The sequence below is a fragment of the Odocoileus virginianus genome, unplaced genomic scaffold (assembly GCF_023699985.2).
Source record: "Odocoileus virginianus isolate 20LAN1187 ecotype Illinois unplaced genomic scaffold, Ovbor_1.2 Unplaced_Scaffold_15, whole genome shotgun sequence".
Lineage (NCBI taxonomy): Eukaryota > Metazoa > Chordata > Mammalia > Artiodactyla > Cervidae > Odocoileus > Odocoileus virginianus.
The window spans coordinates 1279152-1306336 of record NW_027224277.1 but is presented as its reverse complement, the minus strand read 5'-3'; the positions used below and the strand labels follow the sequence as shown (position 1 = coordinate 1306336).

At 43.9% G+C, this 27185-nt stretch overlaps 2 protein-coding genes across 6 annotated transcripts in view; one reads left to right on the top strand and one right to left on the bottom strand.

Moving 5' to 3' along the window:
- Positions 1-27185, bottom strand: part of AARS1 (alanyl-tRNA synthetase 1) — a 53450-nt gene that overhangs the window by 18927 nt on the left and 7338 nt on the right. Inside the window, exons 2-3 of one of the 3 annotated variants that reach the window (XM_070462859.1) lie at positions 12518-12663; positions 7843-8011 (exon numbers count right to left, since the gene is read on the bottom strand). The gene's annotated coding sequence lies outside the window, so the exon portion shown is untranslated. Of the gene's footprint in view, positions 1-97; positions 383-419; positions 527-7842; positions 8012-12517; positions 12664-27185 lie in introns of those variants that run through there. The other 2 variants (XM_020901475.2, XM_020901477.2) reach the window with 2 other exon arrangements.
- LOC110142341 (ATP-dependent RNA helicase DDX19B) lies at positions 4768-25433 on the top strand. Of its 3 annotated transcripts, none has more exons than XM_020901478.2 (12): positions 4768-4874; positions 15547-15595; positions 16458-16511; positions 18144-18279; positions 18560-18652; positions 20749-20851; positions 21415-21529; positions 22836-23013; positions 23367-23604; positions 24130-24292; positions 24735-24926; positions 25142-25433. In XM_020901478.2, the coding sequence occupies exons 1-12, from the start codon at positions 4803-4805 to the stop codon at positions 25201-25203; spliced, it is 1455 nt and encodes a 484-aa protein (XP_020757137.1). In that variant the 5' UTR covers positions 4768-4802; the 3' UTR covers positions 25204-25433. The 3 variants fall into 3 exon arrangements, with proteins under 3 accessions (XP_020757137.1, XP_070318964.1, XP_020757138.1); XM_020901479.2 differs by lacking the exon at positions 4768-4874 and adding an exon at positions 7428-7576; XM_070462863.1 differs by lacking the exons at positions 4768-4874; positions 15547-15595; positions 16458-16511 and adding an exon at positions 7116-7576.

Below are 27185 nucleotides of genomic sequence, written 5' to 3'. Positions count from 1 at the left end.
GAGGCAGCGGCTCACACAGCCGGATCCTACCCGTGCTGACCACGCTCCCCGGCAACGCCGCCCGCCCCTAGGGGATTAAAACCAGGGCATATAAAACCTCCGCCTGGGACGGGTAGTCGGCGACCACGATGATCCCTCCAAGGTCTCGGTTCTCAGCAAGGCCACCCAAGGCCAAAGCCACCCCAGCGCTCCTGGGGTCTGACAGAAAGCCACTCTCCGGCGGCCGTGTCGCGCAGCGGCCGCCTCAGCCTCGGTTCCGGCCCGGTTCCAGAGGCCTCACTGGACCTGGCCCAGGGATCAGACGCCGGGCCCAGCCGCTGTCTCGGCGCGGCAGAACTCTCTCGGTCCAGTCTGCTTCTCCCAGGGGTCACAGTTCCTGACTTCCCCCTCAGAGCCCACTGCCCGGAACCCTCGGTTACCTGCTCCCACAGACGCGCAGTGGCACGGGCCTCAAGCCGCGGCGGCTGCAGCACGCACCGCCCCGTCCAACCAGAGAGCGCGGGGAAAAGGGCCTCGCCGCGCCTTGCCTTTCCGAGACGTTACTGGTCAAGCAACATGCCAGTCAACTGGAGTACGTATCAGCTTCTTGCTGGTTCCTGGGAAGGCGGCTCTACTTCTGGCTGACGCAATGGCAGGGAAAGAAGGGATTGGGGCTCATCACGTGACGAGTAAGGTTGCGGACTTCTGGAAGCCGACATTTTAGTATCCATAAGATATGTTGTGGGCTTCCCTCTTGCCTCAGATGGTAAAGAATCCGCCTGCGGTGCGGGAGACCTGGGTTCGATCCCTGGGTTGGGGAGATCCCCTAGAGGAGAGCATGGCAACTCACTCCAGTGTTTCTGCCTGAAGAATCGCCTTGGACAGAGGACCATGGCGGGGTACAGCCCATGGGGTCACAAAGAGTGGGACACAACTGAGCACACAGGATAAGTTCTAGTGGTTGATTTGGCTAATGAGGGGAAACAGTGACGTGTGTTTGGTAGAGGTCACAGCTCTTAGCGTCTAGTTGTGTTCGTTGTGTTGTTATAGAATGGTATGCGGATTCTGATATGTTATGCCGGTGGACACACTTGTCCTTGTCAGACCTTGAATTTGGTGTGGAAGAAATAACTTACTCTTTGAGAGACAAATTGGCCTCTGGTCTTCCATCTGCCTTTGAAAAATAATAGGCTGATTCATGTCACTGTATGTCAAAAACCACTACAATAAAAAATTTAAAAAAATTAATAAAAAAGAAAAATAATAGTTAATATTTATATGCAAAGCATTAGTAAACATTTACTTTTTGCTGTTGTTCAGCTGCTCAGTCGTGCTGACTCCTTGCGGCCCCATGGACTGCAGCACACCAGGCTTTTCTGTCCTTCACTATCTCCTGAAAGTTGCTCAAATTCCTGTCAGTTGGGTCAGTGATGCCATCTCATTCTCTGTCGCCCCCTTCTCCTCCTTCCCTTAATCTTTCCCAGTATCAAGGTCTATTCCAGTGAGTCAGCTCTTCACATCAGGTGGTCAAAGTATTGGAGCTTCAGCATCAGTCTTCCAATGAATATTCAAGGTTGATTTTCTTTAGGATTGACTGGTTTGATCTCCTTGCTGTCCAGGGAACTCTCAAAAGCATCAGTTCTTCAGCGCTCAGTCTTCTTTATGGTCCAACTCTCACATCCATACAGGACTGCTGGAAAAACCAAAGCTTTGACTATAGTTTGCTTAATTTTTCGACTGTGTTTGCGGCAGATCAACTGGCATCCCGTTTATAGAGATGAGGTAACTGTTTTGCCTAGGTACACACTAAAAAAGTTAAAGAGCCAATATTCAAACCTGTGTCTGTGTTACTCCAAGACCCATGATCTTAACCTCTCTGAGACAGGAGGTAGATGCCACCCCCCTCCCCATCAGCCCCAGGGTAAAGCAATTGGAGATTCATTCCATAAGGACTGAAACTCCAAGACAAGCATAGTGGGACAATTAAGGGAGGAGGTTGGTTCCTACCCAGATACATACTTCTTTTTTTTTTTTTTGGTCTTGTTTATCTCACAAGACCTCCAAAAATTATGTAGAACTCCCCTATAGCCCTCCTCAGGGGCGGGGGCGGGGGTGGGGGGGGGGAGACCCTAACTCTCAGATACATACTTCTTATTTTCACAGTCAAGAGAACTCACTGACCACTCAAGTGCAAAAGAAGTTTCCTTGGAGGTCAAAGAGGAGTTATGTCGAGGGATGTTCTCTACCCATATGCCTTTTTTGTAAAGTCCATCTTGGCTAAGAGATGCATGGGCACACAGGGGAGGATCCTGAGATACACCAAATATGGATTGTGAATCAGACAAATCAAAATCACTGGCCAAAGGAAACCCAGGAAACCAGGAAGAAATACCCCTTAAAAGTAATTCAGACTTCCACAAGGGTGTGACTCAGTGACTCTCTCTCGCTTTCTCTGTATTGCGCGCACGCCGTGAGTCACAAGTCAGTTCAGTCGCTCAGTCACATCCAACTCTTTGAGACCCCATGGACTGCAGCATGCCAGGCTTCCCTGTCCATCACCAACTCCTGGAGCTTGCTCAAACTCATGTCTAGTCAGTGATGCCTTCCAACCATCTCATCCCTCTGTCATCCCCTTCTCCTGCCTTCAGTCTTTCCCAGCATCATCTCCAATATTAACCTACATCATCTTGTATATCTAAATACAAAGGTATAAAATTGTGCTGGTCATCCCTAGGTTAAAGATACATTAGGAGAACACAAGTTTGCATGCCCAATGCACAGTGAGGCCAAACATCTCAAAACATGGGAATTTAGAGCAGAGAAAGGTTTACTGCAAGGACAAGCAAGATGAACAAGTAGATGGTGCTCAAAAACCCCAAACTTCCTGATGGTCTGGGGGAGTTTTTTATGACAAAATTTGGGGTGAGGGCTGCAGGGTGTGTGACTTCCTTCTGATTGGTTGGTGGTGAGGTAATAGGGTGGTGCTCCAAGAATCTCCTGCCCAGCCTGAAGTTGGGGGGGGGGGGGCGGGCGGGGAGGGACTTAGTTCCTGCCAGAGAACTCAAAAATACTGTATGCATAGTCCTTGAGGAGGAACCAAGACCTTACTCAAAAACTGCACTATTGTTCTAGACTGCTAGTCTCTTGTTTCCACAATCCTTCCCTTCCCTGATTAGCAAAAGTTTGAATCTACCCTTTGGAATTCAGGGAGGGTCAAGGAGGCTGAATGAAGCCTAGTTCCTACAAAGGCTTGTGTGCCCAGGATGGCCCCACAGACTCCTGTTTGGTCTCAATATTACAGAAAAATTTTATCCTTTTTGTTAAGGCAAACATTGGCTGAAACCACCCACCCTGGCCAGGAACTGCAGTAACCATTTGAGTGAGTATTTTACGACAGGAGGTCCTGGTAAGGACCAGGGAGGTAAGGACCAGGGAACTAAAAAGCCACCACCAACCAGAAGAATTCAGGAAAGGTCAAAAGGAGACACCACATGTCCTACCACCTCCCAGAATCCTTGCTGGCATCCATCTTGGCTGAATAACGCCTGTGCATCCAGAAAGGACTCTGAGACAGAATTAATGGCCAAAGACAACCTGAAACTTAATCCCATCACCATAAAACCTGAGACTTGGCAGAGCAGTTCTTCTGGGTTCGCATCCCCTGCTCCCCACCAGGGCACCCCTTCCCAATAAAGTCTCTCACCTCATAAGCACATGTGTGTTCTCAGACAATTCATTTTCGACTGTTAGACAAGATCCCCCTTTCCAGCCCTAGAAGGAATCCCGCTTCCTGCAACATTTTTGTGTAAAAGAGAATGCTACCAGGGCTTCCTAGATGGCTCAATGGTAAAGAATCTGCCTGTAATGCAGGAGACCCGGGTTTAATCCCTGGGTCAGGAAGATCCCCTGGAGAAGGAAATGGCAGCCCACTCCAGTATTTTTGCCTGAGAAATCCCATGGACAGAGGAGCATTGTGGGCTGCAGTCCAAGGGGTTGCAGTAGAGCCAGTCAGTTGACTTAGCAACTAAACAACAAACACAGATAGTTGACCTATCTCACAGATAGTTGACTAGCTCAAAAGCTAGTAAAAAGTCACTTAACTTGACAGTAAAGTATTAATAACCATCATCACACGTAACATCCATTAAGCATTTAGCATGCAGTAGACACTGAATCTCACAACCACCTTACAAAAGTTACTTTATTACCTTCTGGGAAAGGTCCGTCTAGTCAAGGCTATGGTTTTTCCAGTGGTCATGTACGGATGTGAGAATTGGACTGTGAAGAAAGCTGAGTGCCGAAGAATTGATGCTTTTGAACTGTGGTGTTGGAGAAGACTCTTGAGAGTCCCTTGGACTGCAAGGAGATCCAACAAGTCCATCCTAAAGGAGATCAGTCCTGGGTGTTCATTGGAAGGACTGATGCTGAAGCTGAAACTCCAATACTTTGGCCACCTCATGCGAAGAGTTGACTCATTGGAAAAGACCCTGATGCTGGGAGGGATCGGGGGCAGGAGAAGGGGACGACAGAGGATGAGATGGCTGGATGCATCACCGACTCGATGGACATGAGTTTGAGTAAACTCCGAGAGTTGGTGATGGACAGGGAGGCCTGGCGTGCTGTGATTCATGGGGTCGCAAAGAGTCGGACACGACTGGGCGACTGAACTGAACAGCAGAGGAAACTTAAGCACCCAGGTGCGCAGGCGCAATGCTTGCTGCCCCCTCCTCTGATTGGCTGGCGGGACCGGCTTCCATGCATTGGCCAATGAGGCTCTGGCTGTGAGCGGCAGTTGGCAGAGGTAACCGCCATGCTGAGCTGCGATGGCCGGGGCTGCTGGCCGGGTCCGCGAACGCGCCTTAGGCCGCTTTCGGCTCGCTCTGCCTGTGCGCGATGTGAGTATCTCTGAGCATAGATGTGAGAGCCTCTTCCCCATATTTAGGTGTCTCCGTCTCCCTGGGCGGCGGGGAACAGGAATAATAATAACGACTGGTATTTAATCAAACGTTCGTCACAGACCAGGCACTGGGCAAAAGGCTGTTAACCTTGTGATGTTGAATCCTCGAACCGTGAGATGAGTGTTTACCATGATTTCAGAGGAGGCAGGCTACCTAAGTTCGCGTGGGAGAAAATGCAGGCGATTGAATTTAAAAATCCCTGGATTCCTCGCTCCATGCCCTACTTTGGAAATTATAGTTTCCTTCTTAGCAGGAGCCACACACCGTGCAGGTGTTCAGGGTGTTGCAGGAAGGGGGACCCCTTCCAGGGCCCGAAGCTGGGCTCTTGTCTAACACTCGGAAATGAATTGTCCGAGGAGACACATGTGCTGACAAAGCAAGAGATTTTATTGGGAAAGGGCACCCGGTGGAGAGCAGTAGGTAAGGGAACCCAGGAGAACTGCTCTGCCACGTGGCTCGCAGTCTTGGGTTTTATGGTGATGGGATTAGTTTCCAGGTGGTCTTTGGCCAATCATTCTAATTCAGAGTCTTTCCTGGTGGCGCACGCATCGCTCAGCCAAGATGGATGCTAGCGAGAGGGATTCTGGGAAGTGGACGGACACGCGGTGTCTCCTTTTGACCTTTCCCGAACTCTTCCGGTTGGTGGTGGCTTATTAGTTCCGTATTCCTTATCAGGATCTCCTGTCATAAAACAACTCATGCAAATGGTTACTATGGTGCCTGGCCAGGGTGGGCAGTTTCAATCAGTGTGCTTCCCCTAACAAAGGTGGGCATAGGAAAGTCTAGATTCCTGGGGCTTATTAAGTTTGTTTTTTTTAAGAAGAATCTATACACACTAAAAGCATTTATGGAGAAGATAAGCACTCAGATTCAGGAGAGTGTCTGCCTCTTGGGATGGCAATGCAGGGGCTTCATTTGAATCTTAACTGTTCTGTTACAGAATTCCCTTTCCTGTTTGTCTGAAATACAATTTTAAAAGGAAAACACGCACATGAAAAATAACTTTCAAAGGATGAACTGTATGCAGTTTCCTCCCAGCTCAGACTTTTAGAGCCCCTCACTAGAAGCAGCCACTGATACCACTTTTCTGTGTGTATTATACATTTTCTATAGTATGTACAAACGTGTTTGTTTTGTTTGCACAAGTGAATTCTATTGTATACAGCCCTGGACCTTTGATGATTTACCTTTAAACTCATTAAACTTAAAGGTTCTTTAACCACTTTTACTCCTGTGATCAATATAATTTGGCAAAAGAGTCCCAGGGTTGCTTCTCACATAATGAGGTGTAGGTCATGGCCTGTCATATGCACATTTGCCTTTTTCTTCCTGCACATCCTCATCTGCAGGGTCCAAAAGAATCTTCTCGAAATTAACTCTGTAAAAAGTGTTGGAGAAAAAGAATCCTGGCAAGAAGAGGACTGCAGGAACTGCTTTACCCTTTTAAAAACACTTTTACTTACACTTTACAAGTAAAATTCCACATAGAGCCCACTATTATTTGAAATTAATTTGTTGTGGTGGGTTAGTGGCAAAGTGAGCGAAGTAGGGATTTATTTCTCAGGTTGCAGAGAAATTGCCCAGCTTCCTTCTAGTGAAGTATCAAGGAAAGAGATCTTGTTTGATCCCAGTTAAACTGTCACACTTAATCCTTATTTTATCCTTTTTTCTTATTTTACCTCTTTTTTTTTACTTTTTTTCTTTTTACCTCTTCTTAAAGCCCAATATATACATTTTTTTTTTCCTTTTAAAAAATTCTCCCAATCATAGAATGCTTATGTGAGAGAGCTGGGATTCTAGCCCAGACAAAGCTGTCTCTAAAAGTCACACCTCGAAGGAACTCATTTGCTCATTAAGCTGCTCCACGCGGTCCTTTTTCATCAGCCTCCTACCAACTTCATCCCTGATTACTGTCATCATTCCAGAAACTGTTTTTGTTCCACAAACCTACTTGCTCTGTCTCTGATATTCTACCTGGAACACATCTCCCCAGCACCTTCGTTGAGTATTTTTCAAGGTTAGATTCCTGTACGTGCTGTTGCCACATAAGTCTGTGGGACAAAATTTTAACCAAACGGTGTTTGAGACGGCTGATTCCCAATACTCTAGCTAACACCTGGACATAAAAAGCGAAGGAAAAAAAAAAAATCTGCTTGCCTCAAATTCATTTTGCTCACTATCCGTAATGGTTTTGTGTATTGGTACATTCAGTGTATATGAGCATCTAATATATCACTGTGCTGGAGAAGAGTGTGGTTTTGCTCTTTGGTTGGAGAGCCAGTTGACAGGAGCTCAGGCATTTTAAGGTACGATCTTAGTCTACGGTTCTAGACGTTGGATAAGAAACTTATGAGCAATGAAAAGGTGGAGGTTTGAAGGCGACAAAAACGCCAGACCAAAGAGGGCGAGGGTCCCGCCGGCCGGCGCGGACTCTGACGTCACTGGGGCGCGCCGCTTCCGGTCCCCAGCTCCGGAGCGAATGACTTTCCCCTCCCCGGGGCCGCAGCCGCCCCGGATTGCTGATCGCGCCGCACAAGCCGCCTCGTTCGCCAGCACCTGCGTCCCAGTCTGTGCCCGTGACCATGGCCACCGACTCGTGGGCCCTGGCGGTGGACGAGCAGGAAGCGGCAGCCGAGTCGGTGAGTTGGTTTCAGTCGTGAAAGGGTCAGGGGGCTAATTTTGGCCGGGATGAGATCCTGGAAAAAGTCACTCCCTGGGTTGGTCCGAGCCGGGATGTGGTACGTGTGGGGATGGAGCCTGGACCCTGAGCTGGCTTTTTTCCCCACCCACCAGCCTCCCCGGGTTACGTAAGCACAGGTGAGCGCTCCCATAGGAAAAGAGCCAGCCGCCCGCCTGTCTTCCTGGAGTCAGGATTGCACTTACCGCCCTGAACTGTAATAATTACCTATTTAAGTGTCATTTTCCACTTCCCCATCTGAGCTGCTTGTGTCCAGGAACCTTGGCTTACTCATGTTTGTGTGCTTCCTCAGCTTGCTCACTGATGATGAGTGATCCACTCTGTGGGCCCGGCAGTCAGTAAATCCTCTCGTGATCCGCTTAACTTTGTTGTGGGCCTGATACACAATAAGCAAGATATATGTTAAACGGTACTGTGTAGACTTAATTTTTCCCGCCTAAACACTCGCATTATGATAGTGCTTTGAACCCGCTCTGTTGGTACCTACTTCTGTGAATTTCTGGAGAACAAAGACTTAGTATTATTTTTTTCTATAAGTGATAAAGTTTCATATGCACCTAAGGAGTCAGTTTTTTCCTCTCCAAAGAAAACTGCTGTTTCTCTTGACATTGATCTACGATATTGACCGCTTTGTTCCCTGAATTACATGCTTGCTTTGCTACTTATTCAGTTTTCCGTTTTAGGTGTTTCTTGATTTTGACACTTTCATCCTCCTTTTCCCTCCACAGAAGCACACCTTCCTATTCCTCATATTTCCACTGTGATTTTAGTTAGATCAGTTTTCTGTGTTTATATATTAATAACTCAAATATTTTTCCTATATGACTTTTTCCTTGGAATATATGTTTTTGTTTTGTGCTTATCACCAGTTCAACCCCAGGCTCTTTGCTAATCGTCTATGTTTATCTCAAGATGTCCCCACACACCAAGTATTCTGTCAGTTCCATTTCTCCAAGGTCTTGTAGCCTGTTTTGAACTGTACTAATTGCCCCAATTTGTTTTAGGGGCTGGAGGGGAACAGGGCAAATTTCTCTTTGCCCTCATTCAGGGGACTTGCCCCTCTTCTCTTGTACTGGATCCTTTCATTTCTTCATCCCCCTCTACATCTTTCTTGATTTGGTGGAGTCATATATCTATCAGCTTTCTGAAGGTGTATGGGAAGTCCATTTTTTAAGATACTGCCTTTCTGAAATTAGCTTGTTTTGCCCTATCATTTGAATAATAGTATTGCTGGGTGTAGCATTAATTGTAGGTTGGAAATTATTTTCCTGCCAATTAAAAAAAAGTTTTTAAAATTTATTTTTGGCTGTGCTGGGTCTTTGTTGCTGCTTGGGCTTTTCTCTAGTTGTGATGTGTGGGCTTCTCATCACCACGGTTTCTCTTACTGCAGAGTATGGGCTCTAGGGTGTGTGGGCTTCACTAACTGCACTTTGCAGGTTCAGGAGTCGCAGCCCCAAGGCTCAGGTTCTAGAGCACAAACTCAGTAGCTGTGGTCCCCGGGCTCAGTTGCTCCATGACATGTGGGATCATCCCAGATCAGGGATTGAACCTATGTCTCCTGCCCTGGCAGACAAATTCTTTACCACTGAGCCACTAGAGAAGCCCCGCCTGCCAAATTTTAAAGACATTGTTTTACTGCCTTCTAGATTTCTGTATTTGTAGTTGAGATGTCTGAGACCATCCTGATTACTGATGTGACCTCTTTTTCCCTTTTTAAGCTTGAAGAATCTTCTGTTTGTCTCCAGTCATCAGAACATTCATGATAATGTGTCTTGATATGGGTTTATTTTCATTCATTTTATTAGGCATGGGGTGGGAACTTCTGTCTGAAAACTGTTGCCCTTGTGTTATGGGAAATTTTCTTGAAATTTTTCATTGTTGATTTCTTCTTTGTTTTTATTTTCATTCCCTCATTTCAAATTCTTATTAGCTGAATGTTGAATCTCATTAATTTTTAAAATTTTTAAAGTCAAGTTTATTGTGATATAATTTAAAGTAAAATTCACCTTGTACTACAATTCTGTGAATTTTGACAGAGGCATAGTCCTGTCACTACCACCACAATCAACATATAGAGCGTTTCCACCACTCCAAAAAGTTCCCCCAAACTTCTTTTGCATTCACTTTCTTGTCTCTACCCTTCTCTGGCAACTGCTGATCTGTTTTCTGTCATTTTACTTATGCCTTTTCCAAAATGTAGTATCAATGGTATTATACAGTATGCAAACCTTTTGAAAAATCTGGCTTTGAGTAGTTTGTTCTATTTTTATTGCTGGGTAGTATTCCATGTATGGGTGTACCACGGCTTGTTTAACCTGATGATGAACATTTGGGTATTTTCTAGTTTGGGGGTATTTATGAATAAAGCTGTTATACACATTAGGATATGCAGATTTCGGTATGAACTTATGTCTGCATTTCTCTTCGGTAGATATCTAATAGTGTGATTTGTTGGGTTATATGTTAAGTGTATGTTTACCTTTTAAGTTATATAACAAACTGTTTTCCAAAGGGCTGCAGCATTTTGTATTACCACCAGCAACATGTGAAGCTCCAGTTGCTTCACATTTTCAGCAGCACAGCATGGCCAGTTTTTTCCTCCATTCTAATAGGTGTATAGAGATATCTCATAAGGCTTTAATTTACATTTCCCTAATGACTTCAAGGAGATCCAACCAGTCAATCCTAAAGGAAATCAGTCCTGAATATTCATGTTGAAGCTGAAACTCCAATACTTTGGCCACCTGATGTGAAGAGCTGACTCATTTGAAAAGACCCTGATGCTTGGGAAAGATTGAAGGCAGGAGAAGGGGACGACAGAGGATGAGATGGTTGGATGGCATCACCGACTCAATGGACATGAGTTTGAGTAAACTCTGGGAGTTGATGATGGACAGGGAAGCCTGGCGTGCTGCAGTCCATGGGGTCGCAAAGAGTCAGACACAACTGAGTGACTGAACTGAACTGAATGACTAATGATGTTGAGTGTCTTTTTATGTGCTTTGCCACCTGTATAACTTCTTGAAGTGGCTTTTCAAATCTTTTGCCAATTAAAAAAAAACTGATTGATGATTAAAAAAATTCATTGTTTTCTTATTATTGAGTTGGGAGAATTCTTCATGTATTCTGGATGCAAGTCCTTTATCAAATATGTCATTTGCATAAATATTCTCCCTGACTGAAACTTAACATTTTAATTTTCTTAATAGTACTTTTTGAAGAACAGACACTTTCAGTTTTGGCTAATTCTAATTTGTCAATTTTTTGACGATTAGTTCTTTTTGTGTTCTAAGAAATATACCTTACCCAAGTCCACAAAGTTTTTCACCTGTATTTTCTTTTAGAAGATTTATGGCTTTAAATGTCACATTTATGCCTATGATCCAATTTTAGTTGATTTTTTATGTAGTAGGAAGATTGGCTCAACATTACCACAGTCAATTTTAGAACATTTTCATCATCCCAAACCCCCCTATTTCTCCTTGGCCCAGCCCTTTGTAGCCACTAATCTGTTTTCTGTCTCTTTAGATTTTCCTATTCAGGACATTGAATATAAATGGAATCCTATCATATGTGCTCTTCTGTGGCTGGCTTCTTTCACCTAGCACATTTTCAGGGTTCATCCATGTTGTGGCATATATCAATACTTAATTAATTTTTGTTGCCAAATGATGGTATATAGATATGCCACATTTTATTTATCTATTCATCAGGGTCCACTGATGGGCATTTGAATTCTTTCTACTTTTTAGCTATTATGAATAATGTTGGTACGATCATCATGTACAAGTTTTTGTATGAACATACATTTTCAATTCACTTGGGTATCTATCTAAAAGTGGTATTGCTGGATTATATAGTAACTCTGTGTTTAAGTTTTGAAGAACTGCTATACTGTTTTCCAAAGTGACTGCATCATTGTATCATCTTTATTATTATTATTATTATTATTATTTTGAGATTAGTATCATCTATGAGAGGCTCTATTGTGTAGAAGTTAAGACCTAAGACTTTGTAACCAGACAGACTTGGATTTGTATTCTGGGTCCCTCACTTATTAGTTACATGACTTTTGGCAAGCTACTGAACTTTCTGTGCTTCAGTTCCCACATCTGTTAAATGGGGATAAACAGAGTACCCACCTCATTAATTTACAGACATGCCTGAAATAAGTGCTGTGTAAGTAGTAGCTATTATTATGGTTGTAGTTTTCTATAATTCAGTTTCTTTGCAGAAATCTTTTAAATTACTAGTTCATGTTGTAGAGATTAGCTGAACCTGGATGAGTTTTGTAAGTTCATCATGCACAGGTGAATTATAATAGATCCCAATATTCTAAAACTTAACAAATGAGTAAAGACAGCTGTTTCCTTCTGTTTTGTGGCACTCCCACTGAGAACCTCCACAGGAATTGCATGATGTAGGTGACTGTGACATGTACAGTGCAAGGTTGTTATTGTTTAGGCGCTAAATCATGTCCAGCTGTTTGCAACCCCAGCACTGTAGCCCGCCAGGCTCCTTTGTCCATGGGATTTTTTCAGGCAAGAATACTGGAGTGGGTTGCCATTTCCTCCTCCAGGAGATCTTCCTGACCCAGGGATCGAACCCACATCTCCTGCATTGGCAGGCAGGTTCTTTACCACTGAGCCACAAGGAAAGCCCTTGTATTTTAAGTATTCATCTAACTCCATTTTTTACTCATTTAAGAAAATATTAGATCTTGTTTGTGTTTACTTCCTCGTCCCTCTTTGTTCTCCTTGTTTCTTGGGGAATTTCAGTTCGGAGGAGGGCAAAGGGAGCAGGAGACTCAAAAGTGAGCCTCTGAAGTCTCCTACTTCACTATTGTGCGCAGAGCATCCCTTATTCAGTATGACTCCCTTACCATTAAATCTTCCTTCTTCTGTGTCAAGAATCCTCTCTTGGGGCTTCCCTGGTGGTCCAGTGGTTGGGACTCTGCACTCCAAACGAGCGGGGCACAGGTTCAGTTCCTGGTTGGGGAAGTAGGATCCCTCGTGCTGCAAGGCATGGCTAAAAAAAAGCAAACAGAATCTCTTCTCAAGTAGCTTTTGAATAAAATGCAGTGTATAACTTATAGTTTCTGATTATTTTTACATATCTTAAAAACTAAAATATTAACTAAAGGCATTAAAAATGTAGATATTATAAGGTGGGTATTTTGGCTTTTGGTTAATTTTTTTGGATTACAAAGTGGTTTTGAATGAAGTTGCAAGAAAAACTGGTTCCTGCTTTTGGTCCAGGTAAGCAGAGCAAAGGAAGAAATCTGAAGTAACTGGACTTAATCATAAGTTTCAGCCTTCAGTTCACTGACACTGCAGTGGATGATGCAGACTTCATTGTCCCAGTGCTTTTGCTGTATAGGCTTTGAGATTGCTACAGCCACGTGAGGGCCAGGGTATGTTTTCAGAATCTGCTGGAACATCTCCAGAATTCTGATACACTGTAATCAGAGCATCTTTTGGTTTCATTTACATTGTTGCAATGTATAAAGTTGATAGCATTTTATTTAACTATTTTATTTACTCTGTTAGCTTCAATTTTAACAATATACCAACAAAATAATAGGTTGTCCTTTTATCATTGAATATTACAGTAAAGGATATTTCTAACTTATACATCAACCCTGTCACTTATTTTAGGTAGCAGTTATCATCCTAGGAGTGAGTACTATTAACCCTGCTCTTGTAAATATTGCCAGTAAGTCCATCTGTTTTTCTTTTTTGTTTTTTAACAGCCTTGAATATTAGGCTTAAACTAGGTTCATTGGCAGGATGTGGAAGAGTACTTCAGTGATGACTAGAATATGTTAAGCCTCAGATGGTAAAGCATCTGCCTACAATGCAGGAGACCCGGGTTCGATCCCTGGGTCAGGAAGATCCCCTGGAGGAGGAAATGGCAACCCACTCCAGTATTCTTGCCTGGAAAATCCCATGGACTGAGGATCCTGGTAGGCTACAGTCCATGGGGTCGCAGAGTCGGACACGACTGAGCGACTTGACGTCAACTTTCACATATCATATGGGGCTTCAAGGTGGCTCAGTGGTAAAGAATTTGCCTGCCAAGCAGGAGACCTGGGTTCAATCCTGGGTTGGGAAGATCCCCTGGAGAAGGGACCGGCTACCCACTCCAGTGTTCTGGCCTGGAGAACCCCATGGACAGTCCATGGGGTCACAAAAAGTCAGACACGACTGAGTGACTTTGATTTTATATATCACATACTGTGCTGGCCTCCTCATTATCTATTAGTGTGCTCTGTGTCCTTCAGAAATAATGAAGGGCTGTCACTGCTTTATAGTGCTTTCCTTATTTGCCAGCTTCCCTTCTTGCCAGCCTCTCCAGTGTCTTTACCCCTTCTTCCTCTTCCCTCCACCCCAACACCAAAGTAGACAGACAACAGAAACTCCTTTATAGTTTCCATCAATAGAAGTGAAGTTCCTCGATTCCCAGCCAACCACTCATTAAAAGTTTTTTCATTCCTCTCTCCACTTAGAAATAAACCTCAAGACATAGAAAACCTGTGCAGGTGGTGCTTTAAGAAGCAGCCATTTGGTAACGGTGATTTTCATTCTTTTTCCCTTCTCTCCATGTCTTAAGACCTACTTAATATTTTGACTAGAGCACCTGCTCTGTCCTTGATCCAAAGGTAAACTAAAAATAGAAATATCCCCTGACTTTATGTTTTGCTAGTCTTTCCTTTTTTTTTCTCTTTTGGCTTTATTGAAGTATAATTGACAAAATTTTTTTTCTTTAATCAGTTCACTTTTAATTTTTTTTCATTTATTTTTATTAGTTGGAGGCTAATTACAATATTGTAGTGGTTTTTGCCATACATTGATATGAATGAGCCATGTATTTACATGTGTCCCCATCCTGACGCCCCCCCACCTCCCTCCCCATCGCATGACAAATTTTTATAATAATAGGGGAGATAAGTCCTTCTAGGGTATCCCTAACAGTGTCTGACCAAAGTCCTACTCAGTCTTTGTTTACGATGTCTTTCCTCTGTCCCCTCCCTCCTCTTCTACTTCATCCTCTTCTGTATCTTGATTGCACAGTGTACCACTGTGCTCTAGGTTGTTACCAATTTAAATACCAGACGTCCAGCACAGGGCAACCTGAATGAGAGGCTGCGCCGCCGTGGCGTGCTGCGGCCCTGGGTCCTGAACACAGCCTGTGGCATAACTGATCTGCGCTCACAGATGCTTTTCCTCACAGACCTCCCACCTCAGCGTTCTCTGTTTGAAGAGTGACTGCATTTCCCAGTATCTTTTTAAATTTTCTCGTTTGAAAAATGAGAGTGACAACTCACATGGTATTCTATTGAGAGACTGTGAGAAGGTGTGTAATCAGTGCATTAAGCAAACTCACAAATTATAATTATTTCTAGGGATTGCAGTTAGGAAGTGTGGATTTTGAGCTGTTGTGTAACCAGTTTTTTCTCCTGCTGTTGCTAACTCGTGTCCAGCTCTGAAACCCCATGGACTATAGCACACCAAGCTTCCCTGCCCTTCACTGCCTCCCAGAGTTTACTCAGATTCATGTCCGTTGTATTGGTGATGCTGTCCAACCGTCTCATCCTCTGTCCCCCGCTTTTCCTCGTGCCCTTGATCTTTGCCAGCATCAGGGTCTTTTCCAGCGGCTCTCTGCATCAGGTGACCGAAATACAGGAGCTTTGGCTTCAGTGCTGCTGTACTTGTGGGATATCTTGTTTATTCTCACTCTGACGTTCAGTAAACAAAAGGAGCCCAGCAGAACAGCCTAATGAATATGCCCTAAGAATAGTAGGTCATGAGAGTGGTTCATTTCTTCCCAGCTTCACTGGGGGAGTCACTATTGATGCAAAATCTTTTAAGTTATTTTCCTGACACTTGTCCCCCCATATTCTCCATTTAGTTGAGCAACTTGCATCTTAAGGAAGAGAAAATCAAACCAGATGCCAATGGTGAGTAACTAAATGCTATTTTGAAAACAAAAAATGATTTCCTTTAGTATTTGTTTTAATATAATAGCTGGGGAAAAAAAAATTATATATGTACCAGACAGGAGGCAGGCAGATACTGGCAGTTATTTGATTTGGGAATCTACAAACTGGATTGTTTTGTTATGCTTCATATAAATATGAGGATACCTAACTGGCTTATAAATTATTAAATGTATCACTAACCATGAAAATATACTGCCAATGATTATTTTTTAAAATATTCCTGAATTTGAGATGAAATAGACAAAGTATGAGCAACCTGAGGGCTAACCTGTTGTGATTATTCTGAAATCATATCTACAAAATCTAAGATGTCCATTGAATTTTTGTTCATGTATTTAAAGTTGTAAGGGAGAAACTGTAACATTTACCTTACTCAGATCTTTTTCTGTATACCTTTATATAACTACAACACTGAATATACATTTCTATTAATCAACCATTTATACACGTAGACTCTTAATGGCACTGTGGTGTTTATATATTGATGAATATGATTTGCATAGGTATTTCTCTGTTGAGCATCAAGGTCATGTAATCATCTTTCTATAACATTTGAGAAATATTGATGCTGTGAGGGGTTAATAGTTTCTGAGGTACAGTGAGAAGACTTGGAATAGGAAAGAACTGAAAAGTAAGCATCAGTTTTCATACCTTTGATTATATAGTAACAATAAAATGTTTTCATCTGTGGCTTGGTTTCCTCATTTGTTTTTTTGCTCCCCAGGCCTTTACATTTCTAGTGTCTCATAGAATTTGAACTGTCTCAGCTGTTGGGTATGGGATGTGATTTTGAATGATGGCCGCTTTGTGTCTGATAAAGGTGCTGTTGTCAAGACCAATGCTAATGCAGAGAAGGCTGAAGAAGAAGAGAAAGGTAACCTAGCCTAGAGTTATGTATACGTGGAGTTCTCCAGTCTAAGAGAATGGAATGTTAGGAGGTTTCATTTTTGCACTGTGACTTGGCTGTAGTTTAAATGGAAGTTAGTGCTAGTGTCTTCTCCTAATTCAGTCGGTAAAGAATCTGCCTGCAATGCAGGACCCAGGCTCTATTCTTGGATCGGGAAGATCCCCAGGAGAAGGAAATGGCAACCCACTCCAGTATTCTTGCCTGAAGAATCCCATGGACAGAGGAGCCTGGCGTGCTACAGTCCATGGGGTCACAAAGTCAGACACGACTTAGCAACTAAACCACCCACCACCACAGTGCTAGTGAAAATGTAATATAGTCATTGGTAAAGGGGTTCCAGGAGGTTTATACCGATGCCAGTGGACTTCCCTAGTGACTCAGATGGTAAAGCGTCTGCTGCATTATAGCGGGAGCCCAGAGTTCACTGCCGGGGCTGGGAAGATCTGGAGAAGGAAATGGCAACCCACTCCAGTATTCTTGCCTGGAGAATCCCATGGACGGAGGAACCTGGTAGGCTACAGTCCATGAGGTCGCAAAGAGTCGGACACAACTGAGTGACTTCACTTTCTAAAGGGATTCTAATTCTTTACATTTTAGAGAGATTTTACTTCGAACAGATGATAAACTTCAGCAGCAGCAGGAAATATTCCTTAAATGATTACCTTGTACAGGTCTTTATAAAAGAAATTTTAACTTGCATCTCCATTTTCTAATAAAATTATATTTGATGATATTTTGACAGTTTAACATAAATAACAAGATGCAAACAGCTTATCCGATATCAAGATACAGACTTTGTCAATTTGTTTTCTTCCCCCAATATTGTGATGGGTTTTTTTTTTTTTTTGTCTTTCAAACTTTTATTTAAGGGCACTGATCCATGATGGATTTTAGATCTTGTTGAATGCAGCCACATCCATAGACTGTACATACTCATCGAAAGCAGTGATCTGCTCCTCCAGCATGTCTGTCCCAACTTTGTCGTCTTCAACTACACACTGTATTTGAAGTTTTTTAATGCCATACCCAACTGGAACTAGTTTAGAAGAGCCCCAGACCAAGCCGTCTGCTTGAATGCTTCTGACGCACTCCTCTAGTTTTGCCATATCGGTCTCATCATCCCAAGGTTTCACGTCTAATAAGATGGAAGACTTGGCGACAAGTGCTGGTTCTTGTGTTTGTCACACACATGCCCACTTTCTGTTGTGCTGAGAAAGAGGTGTTGAGTTGTGTGACAGTTTCTTTCCCACAGTGTGTGATGGGGTTTTTAAACTCATCATTTTAAAATTTATATTGGGTACATATTGGAGAGTAAATATTTGGGTTTTGAGAGGATAAATCAGTAACTTCAAGAAAGGATAGTTGTTAGGAATAGAGTTCTGGAGAAGAATATGAGGCCCCAACAGATGATTTGAGTATCATAAGCTTTGCTTTTAATAAATATTTTAATTATATTTATAAATCAGAACTAAACTCTACCTTGAATTAGGAGTCCCAGTACAAATACGTGTTATTGCTTAAAATTCTATTGGCAGCTGAATTCAGAGATCATGCTGGATTTCATGGACGCCTAAAAATCTTCATGCTTTTTTCCTACAGAGGACAGAGCTGCCCAGTCCTTACTCAACAAGCTGATCAGAAGCAACCTTGTCGATAACACCAACCAAGTGGAAGTCCTGCAGCGGGATCCCAGCTCCCCGCTCTACTCAGTCAAGTCCTTCGAGGAGCTTCGGCTGTGAGTAGTTACTTTCTGACTCTCCCCTTTGTGTTTAACTAGAAATTCTAGGCCTGTTAACATGTATTTTTTCATCACTACAGAACATTTTTAGCTAATACAAGTTTAATAAAAGAATTTAGCTGCTTTGGGTTAGTAAGTAAAATTTCTTGGTAATTTGTAAAAGCTTTAGCTACACACATGTATCATACCCTATTCACAGTTTTAGTATTGTTAGCTATATTCTTGGCTTCTTTCTTCAACCAGAGACTGTGGTTTTCATTCTGAACTGTTTTTCTAGGAAACCACAGCTTCTCCAAGGAGTCTATGCCATGGGCTTCAATCGTCCATCCAAGATACAAGAGAATGCGCTGCCTTTAATGCTTGCTGAGCCGTATGTGTCCTGATGCACCTCTTTAACTTTCATTATTAAAAATATATATATACATGTTCATTTTAGAAAAGTTAGAAAACAATGAAAAATAAGAAAAAAGAAAAAATTTGTTATTTCCCTCCCCTCCACACTATTAACATTTGGAGTAGAGACTTCTAGATGTTTTTCTTTGTAAACTTGGATTTGTACACTTTTTGCTTAAAGGAAACATATAAAATGGTTTAATGCTTTTTTTGATAATTACATGATAATATTTCTATGTTGCTAAATATATATACACTTATATACACCATGATTTCATTATATGAGTAAGTAAAATATATGTGTCAAATGTAGATGATAAAAACTAAACAGGGATTGAGGCGATCAGAACAGTACTGTTGCTAATGTTGTTTTCTGGGGCAGTGCTGCTCACACTTTCAGAGGCATGTGAAACTCGTGGGACTTTATTAAAATGCAGATTCTGGTTTCAGTGAGTCTGAGGTGGGGACTGAGGCTCACCATTTCTAAGACGCTTGCCAGTGTTGCTGGTGGTGCTGGAGTCAGACCACACTTTGAGTAACAGGGTTCTAGAACATAAGGAACTCTTTATAAAAATTGATCCCTACATTACATATGATTATATAAAATTGCATAAAATCCTAAATCCTGAAAACCCCTTTCCCTATTTGTCTGAAAACAGATATTGTAGGTCTGTATTTTCTCAAAGTTTTTTATGTCCTGTGTCACAATAGTGATATTTTTTCAAGATGGTTAATGTCTTTTTTTCAAATGACATTTTGAGCATACTTATACATGAATAAATGGAATATTTATTATATTGTTTCTAATTGCCACTTGTATTTATGGATCTTGATGCTTTCATAGATGCTCACTGTTAGACTATCAATGTTAGAAGAGCTCTGAGAATTTTCTAATACTTGCCCTTCATTAACTTACTTAGTGAGGACTTGGTTTGTGACACATACTGTACTAGGCACTTAGATACATTAGTGAATAAAGCAGATGAAAATTCTTGCCCACAAGGAACTTACATTCTAGTTTGGAGTATAGATTTATTTTTATTAAAAATAAATATATAGTATGTTTAAAGGTGATAGATTGTAAATACAGTTAATGCCACTGAATTGTATACTTAAAAATGGCAAATTTTGTTATGTATTTTACCACAATTTAAAAAAAATTATTAAAGTCATATACCAAAAAGATTGACTTATATACTTTAAATGGATGAACTGCATGGTACATGAATTACATCTCAATAAAGCTCTTTTTTAAAAAGGCAGTAAGTGCTAAGGAGAATAATAAATAGAGCATGATAGGAGGGGGATTGGGAAGACCAAGATTGCAGTTTTACCCCCAATGTTTTATTATGGAAGTTTTCAGACATACAACAAAGTTGAAAGGGTTTTATAGTGAACACCTATATATGCACCTCCCAGATTCTTTCACTGACAGTTTCCTATGTTTCATCATGTATTGGTCTACCAGTACCTCTTGTTTTTTAAGGCACTTCAAAGTAAGTTGCAACTTTAAATCACGTAGTAGGGTGGACTCTCATTAAATAGGTAGTATCTGAGCAGACACTTGAAGGGGAGGAGAGAGTTGGTGTGCTGTCACCCACGGAGAGCTGTCCCAGGCAGTGTCTGGCTGCTGCAGAAACCCAAGGACGAGAGCATGGCTGGTGTGTTCTGAGCAGCTCTGGGGCAGCTGCAGTGGTGGAGTGGAGTAAGGCAGCTGGTAGCGGGTGAGAACGGAGAGCTAGCGGAGAGCCTCATCAGGTGGGACCTTGTAGGGCACTGTAAGAATTTTAACTTCTACTCTGAATGAAATCTGGAGTGCCTGGGAGGTTTTTGAGCAGAAAAGAAGAATCACTGCTATGTCAAGAGTAGATAAAAGATAAGAAGTGCTTCAAATCCCACCATAAAATCTTCTATCTGTGAAGCTAGCATATGTAACTCTACTGCAGAAGCCAAAGCCTCCTCCTGTCAAGCAAGCTGAGATACTCATTATTTAATTACACTTTATTCTTCATTTTTATTCACTGAAAGAATACATGAGATTTAAACTCCTAAACAGTTTGTTTTCTTGTGCAGCCCACAGAACTTAATTGCCCAGTCTCAGTCTGGTACTGGTAAAACAGCTGCCTTTGTGTTGGCCATGCTCAGCCAAGTAGAACCAGCCAACAGACACCCCCAGGTAAGGGCTTGGTGAAGCTGAGTTTTCTAACTCATAACTAAAAGGGAAATGGCATTTGGTGAATTAAAAGATGAGCTATGTATTACTTTTTACATCAAATAGAACCCTTTAAGTTGAGCACAAATAACATGGTTGATCTTCCAATAACATCAAGAATCCTTTTTCCCTTTCAGTGACATGCCAGTCCTGGGACAGTGCTTACAGGCTAGGCTCCTTTAGCTGTAGGAAAAAGCTCCTTCATCTCTTATAATCCATTAGGAAGTTCTGAGAACCTTCTGAGTAAGAGAAAAGGAAGCTAATCTCCAGCTGGAATTTCAGATCCCTGCTCACATGTGGTTTTTGGTACTCTAATGGCCAAATAGCTGTTCTCAAGTGTCTACCCAGCCAGAGTTCTGACCCCTGAGAATTGTACTTCTGACTTTGCAGCTTAAACAGTCAAATGGTGTGCACTCTGTATATTCTTCCCTTCAGCCTCCGCTGGAGGGATCATTAAGTCCTAATAGTAATTCCCCATTGCATAACAGTGAGTGTCTTGAATTCTCTCTGCTCTATTTCCCTACCAGTGTCTGTGCCTCTCCCCAACATATGAGCTTGCCCTTCAAACGGGAAAAGTGATTGAGCAGATGGGCAAATTTTACCCTGAACTGAAGCTAGCTTATGCTGTTCGTGGCAATAAGTGTGAGTATGAATATCTGATCCTAGTTAATTAAGGTAATAACTTTTTATTTTGAAAAATCCCAAAACATATGCAGTAGTTGAAATTTAAAATAAAGACATGTGCCTTCCACCTAGATTCGAAAAGTTAACATTTTGCCGTATTTGCTTTATGTGTATTATGTATATCTTGGGGGGAGGGGCAGTGGTGGTGAATCATTTGAAGGTAAATTGCAGGGGACTTCCCTGGTGATCCAGTGGCTAAGACTCTGAGCTCCCAAAACAGGACGCCTAGGTTCAGTCCCTGGTTAGGGAACTAGATCCCACAAACCGCAACTAAGTCTGCATGCCACAACTGAATATGCCACATGCCACAGCTTAAAGAAAAAAAAGGTCCCACATGCCACAATCAAAAAGATCCTGTGTGCCACAACCAAGACCAAATGCAGCCAAATATTTTTAAAAGGAAGGAAAACTGCAGACATTGTGACTTTTTATTTCAAAGTAATTTAGTATGCATTTCATAGTAAGAGCATTCTTCAGCATACCCACAATACCATATTACAACCAACAAAATTACAGATTCTCTGATAACTAGCATCTTTTCCATTTTAATTTCCTCCCTAATTGCTCCAGAAGTGTTTTTTTATGGTTTTTTTGTTGAACCAAGACTGAGTCAGTATATATGCATTACATTTGGTTGTTGTATCTCTTTAGTTTCTTGCAGGCTAGAATAGTCCCTTCACATCCCCACCCACACCCACCCAAACTATGTTATATTTGACATTTTGAGCAGACCAGTTGCTTATAAAATGTTGCAAATTCTGGATTTAATAGCCTAATTTTTAAAATGTCATTATTAGAGTAAAAATGTTCTAGAATGTTCATGGCAATTAACTCTGGGAGATATTTGTATTATTTTTTCTTTATCCACTCTTTCTACTTTTGCTTGTTTCACAACAAACTAACTTAGAAAAAGTCTACTTGTGGGGAAAAGCAAACCCAGGCTAGGCAGAATAATGCTGACAGAGAAGAAATACAGATATGAAACCCTTGAAAGAGGTTGATGATTATGGAGAATGTAAAAATACTACTGAAGAGGTTTTCATCTCATGGTTCATGCCTTTACGAAATCTTTTCAGCGGTACTGTCTGTTTTTTGTGTGTATGTCCATTAAATACTATAGTGCTATCCTGACCTTGCCTTAAAATATTAATGCAAACATCAAAACAATTGCTTTAAATACATCATAGCTTTAAAATTGCTTGGAGAATGAAGCTGGCTTTGCCATGGAAATGCCCATGAAGCAGAACATATCTTGTCTCCACAGTGGAAAGAGGTCAGAAAGTCAGTGAGCACATTGTCATTGGCACCCCGGGGACCGTTCTGGACTGGTGCTCCAAGCTCAGGTTCATCGACCCCAAGAAGATCAAGGTGTTCGTCCTCGACGAGGCCGACGTGATGATAGCCACCCAGGGCCACCAAGACCAGAGCATCCGCATCCAGAGGTAGGCCCAGAGCGGGAGGGACTTTGGGCTCCCGACCTGCAGCTCCTGCTCCTGTCACCGCACACTCCCCTTCTCGCCCCTGCCAGGCTCCTCGAAGCTTTCAGGGGCACTTGTTTGATGGGCCATTTCTGTGTCAGCACTGAGCGCGCCCTCCGCCCGGGTTAAGGAGGGAGACCCAGAGACTCTTGGTCACCCATCCCTGCCCCGCGGCTGCTCCCCCTTCCTCCCCAAAGCTGCTCCCCGCTGCCCCTTCCTGGGGATGCAGGTCATCAGGCCTGGGGAGGCTGTGCCCCGGTCCTTCCAGGGAAAGCCCGGGTCAGGGTCATGCCGGACAGCTGGGCCTCCCCTTGCAGGATGCTGCCCAGGAACTGCCAGATGCTGCTTTTCTCTGCCACCTTTGAAGACTCTGTCTGGAAATTTGCCCAGAAAGTGGTCCCCGACCCGAACATCATCAAACTGAAGCGTGAGGAGGAGACACTGGACACCATCAAGCAGTATTACGTCCTGTGCAACAGCAGAGACGAGAAGTTCCAGGCCTTGTGTAATATCTACGGGGCCATCACCATTGCTCAAGCCATGATCTTCTGCCACGTGAGCAGCAGCAGCAGGCGGCGGCGGTGTCCCGTGGGGGTGGGGGCCCCCGGAGGACGTGGCCCCGCTGCTCCCACTCAGCCAGCTGCACTTAGCGCTGGGGACCGTGTTAACTGCCTGTGGCTGCAAAGGAGATAAATCGGTCCCAGGACATAGTCTCTCAGGCTGTAATGAGTTGTAAGGGGAAGACTGAAGAGCTAAACCTTCTCCGATCCCTACTTCTCAGAGATTACTTGGGGGGAAAAAATTCCAAATAACTTCCAAGTAAATAATTTTGAAGCATTAAGAATGTAGATTATTTCAGAATGAAGACCTTTGGCTCAAACCACAACAACACTGAGATCACTGATGTAATTTATCCCCCCAAAATCATGTGGCTAAAAAATATTCAGAAACTTTAAGCCCATCTTGCTGACTGAACTCAGTAGAGCGTTCGTGTGTGTTAACAGCAAAAAAAGCCACTTTTCTGCAGGTGTCATTTTTTTTTACAGGTGTCTTCATTTAAAACAATTCTTTTCACTCCAGACCCGCAAAACAGCTAGCTGGCTGGCCGCAGAGCTCTCGAAAGAAGGCCACCAGGTGGCCCTGCTGAGTGGGGAGATGGTGGTGGAGCAGAGGGCTGCGGTGATTGAGCGCTTCCGGGAGGGCAAAGAGAAGGTTCTGGTCACCACCAACGTGTGTGCCCGCGGTGAGCGGAGACCGGGTCCTGGCCCGCCAGGCTCGGAGCGGCAGGGAGAGCTTCGTGTGTGGGAGGCTGCGGTGGTTTGGGGGAGATGCTGTTTTGTGGGCGAGCCTGTGGGGCTCCTCAGCCGAGGAGACCGTCCACAGAAGCCGGGAGTGCTGGCTGGTGGCCGAGGACGGCGCCTGCTCTTCTTGGCCCCAGTGCGGCGTCAGCTCCTTCTCCAGATCCTGGGATCCAGCAGAGGCTCTCTGGCTGATGCCGGAATTTGGCCAGCACCGGGACGGTCCCGTCCTCTCCCTCTGGGTTCTGCCACCTGCCCGTGTCCCAACCCCAGAGCTGGCCTGTCCCAGACCCTGCCTTCCGCCTGAGCTGGGTGAGGGTGGGCCTGACCGGGCAGCGGCGATTTCTGTCTCCCGTGCTCACTCGTGTCCAACTCTCCCGCACGCAGGGATCGATGTGGAACAGGTGTCTGTCGTCATCAACTTTGACCTCCCCGTGGACAAGGACGGGAACCCGGACAACGAGACCTACCTGCACCGGATCGGGCGCACCGGCCGCTTTGGCAAGCGGGGCCTGGCCGTGAACATGGTGGACAGCAAGCACAGCATGAACATCCTGAATAGAATCCAGGAGCATTTCAGTGAGTCCCGGGAGGGGCCCTGTCCCTGTCCCGGCCCTCGCCCTCCCCAGGACAGGATGGTCTCTGTGCACCCGGAGCGCTCGGCCGGGCTGCCACCTCGGGGGCGCGGGGAGGCCTGCGGCGGGGGACGGGCACGTCCGAGGGAGCCCCTCCCCTCCTGCGTGCCCTGCGATCTGTGCGGGGCTCTCTCTGAACCCGCCTTTCTCTTCCCTCAGATAAGAAAATAGAAAGACTGGACACGGACGACTTGGACGAGATTGAGAAAATAGCCAACTGAGAAGCCCCTGCAGTCTGCGCCGCCCCCGCCCCGGACACGAGTGCTTCCACGGCGCAGCCTGACTGTTCCCGCGAGGATGACAGCAGGAGTAGACAAACTGCCTACCTCATCTGAAATTACGTTTGGACTTGACAAAAATTGTGCAAATGATGGGGGAAGGTAGAAAAAAAAATTGTTTACACAACTTTTGAAGATTAGGCGTGAATACACAGAAATTTACCTTTTGGAAATTCTGTCTGTTTTTTGGCCAGTGTTTTCCCCATCATAACCATAGTCCAGATGTTGTGGCTGGCTGTTTGCTGAGGAGTCTCAGTGGCAGCCCAGCCTGTTGTCTGCTTGGTGTTCAGGACAGCCTCCAGCCCTTATAGAAGCCTGACAGAGTTGAGGTGAAGAGCGAACAGCGAGAGACCAAGTAGGTTAGGTTGTGAGCCAGTCGTCATGCTTGGGGTGTGGTGTGAGGCAGCAGAGGAGACCTGTAAGCTGCTGCTTTGAACTTGGGTGGGACAGCTCCTTCGAGTGTTTTAAACCCCTTCTGTCTGATGGCTACAGCAGGAAGGGATTTGCTAAGTTGACCCAAAATGCAAACCTGGCATCTTTGGTGTACACAAGTCTGCTGCAGACCATGGCCTGTCCTCAGCAGGTGTGATCTGTGTAGAGTGCACATCTGAGAACTGGCGGATCCCTTGCCTGTGCTTGCACAGTCCTCTGGAGGAGCCATCATGGAGAATTAGTGGTAGTCATAGCTTGCCACACAGCCTGACTTTGCAGCATCTTTTTTACACCCCTAATATCACCATGACCTCTTAGCAGCTCCAAGCAAATAAAAGGTAATCTGTTTTGGAGAAACAGTGAACACTGTGTTTCAAGTTGCTAATGGCCAGGCTTAAGGCAGCTCCAAAAGTGACCAGCAATAGTCACAAATGCTTGGCCTTGCAGAAAGCAAGTTTGTTTGTTTAAATCAGAGATGGGGAATGGTTTCAGAAATTCGCCATCTTGATTATAAAGGAATTCTGAGTGTTTGCGTCCATGGTGCTTGGGACACAAACAGGAGCAACTAAGAGACACGGTGGACTCATCCATTTCTCTCTCCAAGGCCTCTGCTCCATCCTCACTCAGCACCACGAAGTCAGAGTAAAGAATAGGAATGGACACCTCCTCATACCCAACCAAAGCTGTTGGTGCCCAGGGTGACGGAGCAAAGATGACATGAAACTGAGGTGCAAGAGCATATGAAACCCCAGCCCAGAGGAGTCCTCTCCAGCTCTTTGACAGAAGGGCCACGTTGTCTAGAATCAGGCCTGTAAGAGAGATTTTCCATGATGAGAACTATTTGAATCCCAGGCCTTTCTTATAGGCATTTCTGTGTTTTAGGGCCAGATTTGTCTCCTGGGAAGGGAAAGGGCCAATGCCAGCCTCCAGGTAGTTTCTTTAATCTGACCTTACAGATACTGCAAAGAGAACCACAGACCACCAGTCTTGCCATGTTCCCCTATAGGCACTTGACTGTGTTGAGTCCGTGTACTTCCAGCCAACTTTGAGTCACCTTGGGAGTCTTGTTAAGAAGAGAAGAAATTTTACACAAGGTCCTGCAGACCAACCCTGAAATAACTTAAAGGCAATAATTAAAGGAGTACAGACTCCTCCTGAGGCTGCAAGCTGAGTACACCCCACCTTCTCACAACACAGATGACCTGAGTAGCCCCAAATCTGAGCAGGAAATGGGAAGGGATGTGCTTCAGACTCTCCAACAATAGGAATACATGGGTATCTGAGAGAAATCTAGGTCAACAGTTCCTTATCTGGGGACTTGGACCCCTAAAAACGCACTGGATGGGTTCCATGGAGTTTATGCTGTATTTTGTTTAAATGTGTTTTCTTGGAGAAAAACTCTCAAAAGAGTATGTGTCTTTTTAAAAGGTAAGACTTTATGGATAGCTCTAGATGGTCCCCCCAGTGTCACTGCCATCCATACTCATTCCTGC